This window comes from Acanthisitta chloris, unplaced genomic scaffold (assembly GCF_000695815.1).
Source record: "Acanthisitta chloris isolate BGI_N310 unplaced genomic scaffold, ASM69581v1 scaffold16337, whole genome shotgun sequence".
Lineage (NCBI taxonomy): Eukaryota > Metazoa > Chordata > Aves > Passeriformes > Acanthisittidae > Acanthisitta > Acanthisitta chloris.
The window spans coordinates 12,604-19,949 of NW_008681107.1; the positions used below are offsets into that span (position 1 = coordinate 12,604).

Sequence of the window (7,346 nt, forward strand, 5' to 3'; positions counted from 1 at the left end):
CAATAGCAGAGCTAGAGCAGAACCCACAGGTTTGGGCTTTGGCATCCTCAAATCCACCTACACTTGGCAAACCCGGGGGCAGGGATGCTGCTCCCCACACAAATCCTGGGATTCTGTGTCCCTGGAGGTGTGCCAGGCCAGGCTGGATGGGGCTTGGAGCAGCCTGGGCTGGGGGAAGGTGTCCCTGGCACTCGGAGCTTCCTCCAGGTTGGCTTGGGCTCACCTTGAGTCCAGCAGCAGTATTGATCTCCTCGGGTGGGTTTGAGCACACTCCTGGCTTAAAATAGCACCAGGAATGCAGGAGGAAAACAGTGTTTAACCCTTGGGGCTGCAGCAGCCCAGGCTGAGAGATTCCTGCAAACTGCCCTTTGCAATTAGCAAGTGCAGCAATCCTAGCTGGTGCAGCACTGAAATGCCTTTGCTGCCTCCCCTGAACAGCCAGTCCATGCTCTGCATCGGAGCTGCCTGTGGATAATTCGGGTTTAATATTTTATACTTCTAGGCTCAATTATAGGAATAGTGAAAATATTGATTATAGATAAAGTTATGTCTTTATAGTGTCTGAAATCGTGGTTTGATCCTCCTCAGCTGGGCTTGCCTGCAGCAGCCCAAGGACTGTGGAAACAGCACAAATAAAGATGGTAAAACTTCCCTAATGAGGAGGGGAATATTCCAGTTCGGAATTGCCAGGCACAGGAGCTGTCAGGGCTTTAACTTCCTGCTGTGCTGCCAGGTGTGTCTCCAGGGTGGGCTGAAAGGGCTTCCAGGGAGAAATTCCCCCAGTTCCCGTTGGGGTTGGCCCTTCCAGGCAGGAACTTCATCTCCCATGGAGAGACATCCCAGGGCCCTTCTCTGCGAGGCCAGCTGAGGGAGCTGTGGATGTAGGAATGGCTGCACTTCCAGGCAGTGCAAATACTTCTAACAGGAGGTTAGTACTGAGTAACCCCAATTTTTGTAAGGTTGGACACAGTATTTTCCTCGCTCCTGCATTTTCCTCATGGTCCTGTTATTTGTACTAGAAACACACTGTGATTTCTTGGTACTTTCCTCACTTGTGATTCATTTTGAGAGAGTCCTCACGCCTCTCTGTCTTGAGCAAATCACTTACAATATGTTCTCTGTTCCCAAGTGTGTATTTTGTGCACAGAATGCTGTGCCTGAATCCCAGTTATGACATTTAACTCTGGGGTGTAACTGCCACCCCGAGCTGTGTTGGGTGACTGTTGGTGCTGTTTGCAGCAGGGCTGGACATGGGTTTGGTGTGCCAGGACCCTCCTGGGTCACATTGCCAAGTGATAGGTGGGTCTGTCCCCCTCGTGTGAGGCTGTAGTAGGTCCTGCAGCACAGGGTACTCCTTATCTGCACCTGCTAGTAGCCATGGAGTGCCTGGGCACATCCACCTCCCGTAAAACCGCTCTCTGCCTTAATTCAAATCCATTGATTCCTCTTCCAGTTAAACCTGGAGAACTTAATTTGGCTTTTAATCCTTTTATTGTAAGCTGGGATAAAATTAATTTTACCCCAGAAGTGTGCAAAGCCAATTAAGAGGAGCTTGGAGTGATTGAGTAAAGTGCTCCAAAGTGTTAACTGCAGCCTGACCTGGTGGCTGCACTCTGCGTTCAGCGATCGATACCCAACAGCCTCTGCAGCCCTCAAATTTGGGGAGCTCTACCTGCCTTTGCCACACTGCATCAATGTGCTTCGTGCTGTCTGCCCCGAGCACCTGGGGGGGTTGAGCTTCAGAGTGGAGATATTTGGGGGTGTTCAATGTGGTTATTTCCTCTGCGGCAGCACACGATGGATCGGTTTTCCTTGGCCTGAAACTGGGATTTTTAGCACTAAACCCCAGGTTTTTGTCCTTTCAGCACTGCAGCTTCTGTTTTCCACCTAGACCTATTTGGGGTTATTAATTTTCTGCCTGTGATAGGGTGATCAACCGTCCTGTCAGGAAAATGGATCTGTGTGTCAGCCGTTCGCATGATTAAACGGAGGCACAGCGCGGGCAGAAAATACCAAATCCTCGTGGCAGCCAAAGGGACTGCTCACAGGGGCATTATTCCAGAGGAAATTCTCACAAATCTGGGGGGCTTCCCCTGGTAATTAGTACAAAATAGAGATGCAAATACTTAAGGCTTTTTCCCCTCCTGTTTAAGGGTTTTTCCTCCATCCAGAGGTTTGCAGGGGAGGGTTGGGATTTTAGTGTGTTGGAGGGGTTTGGATTGGTTGGTTCTTAATTTCTTGGGGATTTTGTGGGGTTTTTTGGGCATGTTATCTTTCTGAGGTAGGAAATCCTCCACTGCATCAGCAAACAGGACCAAACTGTCACATCCCGGATTGCTGGTGAAACAGTGTGGATATTTCCCACCCTGTCCTGGTTGGAATTTGTTGTTGGGTTAACAAAGAGTGATCTCCTGGACATCTGGGGCTGGAGCAGCAGGAAGGAGCTCAGCCCCAGTCCCCAGCCCAGGTCTGGGAGCTTTCCCAGTGGATCCTGTGTTAATTGTGGATGAGGCATATCACTGCCTCCGTCCCTGGGAGTGTTCCAGGCCAGGCTGGATGGGGCTTGGAGCACCCTGGGCTGGTGGAAGGTGGCCCTGCCCATGGCAGGGGGTGGGATGGGATGAGCTTTGAGGTCCTTCCAACCCAACCCATTCCATGATTCCCCCATTACCAGGATGCTCCTAAATCCACCTCCAGCACCCACCGAAGGGTTAACTTCAAATGTCTGTAACCCAGCGATGGCAGGAGGGGGAGGGCACATGCAGGGGGTTAATTTCCTACTGGAAGCAGCACGTGTGTTGGCTCTTCCATTCTGGGGTCAGTGCCTGCTATTGATCACAGCTGCCCGGGCTGGGGGTCCTGGACTGCTCTGGGGACACCTGGGTGGGTGGGACAGAGGTGTGACATGCAGTGGGATGTGTGCAGTGTGTCCTGGTGGGCTAAACGGCTGTTGGATAATCCCAACTGTTCCTTCCCTGCTTTGTTCCAGCCCATTTTCATCCTTCTTCCTCCGAAGGCAGTTGCTATTGATTTTTTCCTTCCCTCTTTTTTTCCCTCCCTTCCCATTGTTAAGCTTTCCCTTGTTTTCCTCTTCCCTTTGGCCGGCAGGGCTGCCTGCCCACAGCTCCTGAAACAGCTTCCCTGTTTTCCTGCAGAGCCCCGTGAATGTCATTAGTGAGACAACCTGTGCACCTCATTAATTCTCCCTTCGTTAAGCTGTGAGCTTGATGAGCCTCAGCCAGGTGATGCCTTCTGACTGCTCAGCAAACAGCACTTCCAAGGATGGAAACTTCCTTATTGATGTAGGATAGATGGGAGGGAATTTCCTGGGAATTCAAATGTGGGTAAAAGTGAACTCTTTGTCACAATAAATGTGAAGGTTCCATTCCAGTAATTCCTTCTAAGATTTTGGGGGTTTTACTCCAGGAAAACCAAACTCCCTGAGCTTAGTGCAGTTCAGAATCCCTGGATTGTGTTAAACTGATGATATATTCCAGTTTCATTTGAAGTTCAGCATGGTGATGTTTTCCCCAATGTTAAAATGCCATCTGCACCATTTTGCTGCCTAAAAATACCAGTTTGGTCTAATGAAATGTACTGGTATCCTAAAATTTAGCAGGATGTGAGGATGGATCCTAAACCATGAAGATGCTTTTATGTAACATGCAATGCAGGTAAGTTATCCCCAAAAATGCATCTTCTAAAAACAGTAAAAATCCCAAGTTGGTGTTTTGAAGAGAAACAAAACTCACTAGACAAACAGAATCCATGGATCTCTGATCGCTGAGCAAACCAGACTAGGGAATTGGGCAGTTTTCTGGCATCTTTTCCCCCCAGGAGTTCTTGGCAGGTGCTGAAGGAGATATTTGGATTCTATCACACGTTGTAGGTTTTCAGGAGCAAAGTGGAACCATGTCCATCAGCCCAAACCCTGGACAGGGCTGCAGCTCTTTGTTTCCTCTGGAGCACCGTGGGGAATGTTGAGCCCTGACCTCTGTGCTCTCTGTGCCCACAGGATGTCTCTCTGGGCTGCCCCAGACGAAGAAGGTCTCCACGTCGTACGAGGAGAGGAGGAAACAAGCCACAGCCATCGTCCTGCTGGGTGTGATCGGGGCCGAGTTCGGGGCAGAGATCGAGCCCCCCAAGCTGCTCTCGCGCCCGCGCAGCTCCAGCCAGGTCCCCGAGGGCTTCGGGCTCACCAGCGCCGGAGCCAACTACTCCCTGGCCAGGCACACCTGTGAGTGCCTCAGGCTGCTCCCGGGGGTGTGGGGGTAACTGGGTCGCTTAAATTACCTCCTCCCTGCAAAAGAGGAGGATTAGGAGCTCTGAATGCACAATCAGAGGTTGCCAAGGAATCGGGGCGGATGGAGCGAGCTGCTGGAATTCTGACAGCCTTTGTGCTCCTCCCAGGTAAACCAGAGCACTTAGACTGCATTTAATTCATTTGGTCGTATTTGTCTTACTTATATCCCACCCTGCCGTGGGCAGGGACAGCTCCCACCAGCACAGGATGCTCCAAGCTCCATCCCACCTGGCCCGGAGCACTTCAGGGATGGGGAAATCCATTCACTACCTCCAGGGTGTTCTCTGTGTTCCAGTGACACACAGCTGTGGTCGTGCCTTTTGGAGGGGCTGGAATGCGCCAGGAATTGCTGCTGGACCCTTGCCTGACACCCTGCATCAATCCCTGGTGCCCTCACAGCTTATTCCCAGAGCTATTCCGTGATAAAATGCCACCCAGGAATTGCTCCGTGCAGATGTCCCACGTCCCCCCAAAACTGCAGCTGATGCTGTGTTTGTGGAGTTAATGGGCTGAGAAATGTGCCTGCTCTGTGCTGGATATGGAAATCCTGCCCTCCATGGATAATTCAGTGGGTTTTCCAAGCAGCTGCCATGGCTGCAGTTATTAATGATCAGCTCTTTGCCCTTTAGCTCCGGCAGTGTCGGAGGTGACAGCGTGTTCACGGCGCTGAGTTATTTATATCTCTTGCACATTGACTCACCCCTCCTTCCAGAGGGAATTTTAGGGGCTCCCAGATCCCTGCAGTCACTCCAGCTTTACTGGTTAAATCAGCAGTTGGGCTCCTAACTCAGATCTGTGTCCCAGATTTCTGGGCAGAAACAGCTCCTCAGCACCTCCCTGCAGCCAGTGGGTGCCTTTCCAAGCCATGGGTTTGCCTTCACATCATTCCCGTTGCTCCTGGGGCCCTGCCTGTGTCTGCAGGAGCCCTGCAGAGCTTTCCCAATGCCTTTTGCTGCGGTTTTGGGCACACATTTGAGTTCTGCCCCCAGCAAGGAGGAGAACGCCCCGTGAGGAGCAGGAGGAGGTGGATCCCTGCTCAGGGCAGTCCCAGCCAGCAGCAGTTAATCCATGGAGTGCTTCCAGGGCCATAAATCAGCACAGCACCTCCTCAGTGGCCTTTCAGAGCAAATTAGGCAAACCAGCTCGGTGGCTTCATCTAACCACCCCAAACCAACAGCCTGATAAGGGAAGTGGCTGTGGGTGTTGCTCCTCACAGCCCCTGCTGCCCTGGAGCCTGATTTTGTGGTGGATGCACAGGGAGCTGCTTTCCATGGATCCAGGGGCATCATCCTCCTTGGTTAGGTGGCCACACTGAAGTTCAGTAACCCACAGCTTTTTGCCCTCAGCTGCTGTGCTGAGATCTGTGTGCATGGAATGACATTTTGGGAATCCAGTGGGTTCTGGGCATGGAAAATAAGGGATAAGCTTTGCTGTTTAGTCCCACGTTGTTAATAAAATGATACAGGGATGAAATGTGCCAGCCCAGAATGCAACACTAGGAAAAATTAGTATTTCAATAGCAATTTATCCCAGAATTTTATTCCCTGATCACCATTCCTGCCCGAGGTGATTGTACCCAGTGAGTCACACTCAGTTTTTGTGGAAGGAGCTTTGCATTTGTTTCCCTAGGACTTCTGTAAGAGAATGTGAATGGAAATCAGTGAGATCCAGGGATTCCCACCATGCCAAGCCCCCCCAGCCCCACTCCACAGAGCCTTCCCAGGGCTAATTACCTCGTCCCTGCGCTGACTCTAATGTGACATGTTTATTGCCCTAACGAACAACTCATTAGCTCCCGTGATGTTTTTGTCAATATTAATTCCTCCATTTAAGCCAAGTCAGAGCTTTAAACAAAGATGTCCTGGCTGAGCAACGGGTGAGTTTGGGGTGGTCCAACTCCTGCTTCCCCTCGGGTGGGTGTCAGCAGGAGGATTCCCTGGGAAAGGTGGGAATATGTGACTGGAGCAATGGCCAAGGAGTCACGTTTGCAATGAGGTTTTATGTCTGAGACATAAAGTCAGTGCAGGAAGAAACTTCTGGGGGCTGTTGAGTGAAATGATTAGTGTTCCCTCAGTGTGCAGGGCCTGGATCAGGATTCAGGTCTGTTGTTCTGGACAACTTTCCCCACATTCCTTTGAGCTCTGTTTATCACAAGTGGTTCAGAGCACCCTGGGCTGGTGGGAGGTGTCTCTGCCCAGAGTGGAATGAAATGATCCTTAAGGTCCCTTCCGACCCAAACCATTCCACGCAATATTTGTGGGTAACACACGGTTTGAAATGCCACCTGCGATAAGGAGCTGCCCGAGGCTGTGTTCATTCCATGGATGTGTTTTAAGTGTGGATTTCTTCTGGCTTTCCCCCCACCAAAGTCCTTTCACTGCTATTTCTTTTGCAGTGTAAATCGTTTGACACTCAGCTCTGGCACAGGTTGCCCAGAGAAGCTGTGGCTGCCCCATCCCTGGAGGTGTCCAGGAGGGGTTTGGAGCACCTTGGGCTGGTGGGAGGTGTCCCTGCCTGTGGGGTGGGGTGAGATGGAACCCTGTGCTCCCGCACAGCCAGTGTTTAGCCCCAGGGCAGCCCAGTGCTGCAGCTGTCCCTGACCTCCTGTGTCCCCTAGGCAAGGCTCTGACGTTCCTGCTGCTGCAGCCCCCCAGCCCCAAGCTGCCTGCACACAGCACCATCCGCAGGACAGCCATCGACCTCATCGGCCGCGGCTTCACCGTCTGGGAGCCCTACATGGACGTGTCAGCCGTGCTCATGGGCCTCCTCGAGCTCTGTGCTGATGCTGAGAAGCAGCTGGCCAAGTGGGTACCTCGTTTACTCACCCTCCGACACCTCCCCGTGTCAGTCCCAACCTCTGCATCCAGGGTTTGAAGCTGCTGGTTCAGATCCCCAGCCTGTGGCGCTTGGCACGAGGGAGGGACAAGTTAAGCTGAAGGAGGGCAGGGTTAGACTGGATATTGAGGAGAAATTTTTACTATGAAGGTGCTGAGGCTCTGGCACAGGTTGCCCAGAGAAGCTGTGGCTGCCCCATCCCTGGAGG

General features: G+C 51.9%; 1 protein-coding gene across 1 annotated transcript in view; it reads left to right on the plus strand.

The window, feature by feature from the left end:
* The window catches only part of WDR7 (WD repeat domain 7), a gene marked incomplete at both ends in the record, with an annotated part of 28,305 nt that overhangs the window by 12,175 nt on the left and 8,784 nt on the right, over positions 1 to 7,346 (plus strand). The window contains 2 exons of the mRNA XM_009077981.1: positions 4,016 to 4,237; positions 6,921 to 7,107. Coding sequence (XP_009076229.1) covers positions 4,016 to 4,237; positions 6,921 to 7,107 — 409 coding nt within the window. The remainder of the gene's footprint in view (positions 1 to 4,015; positions 4,238 to 6,920; positions 7,108 to 7,346) is intronic.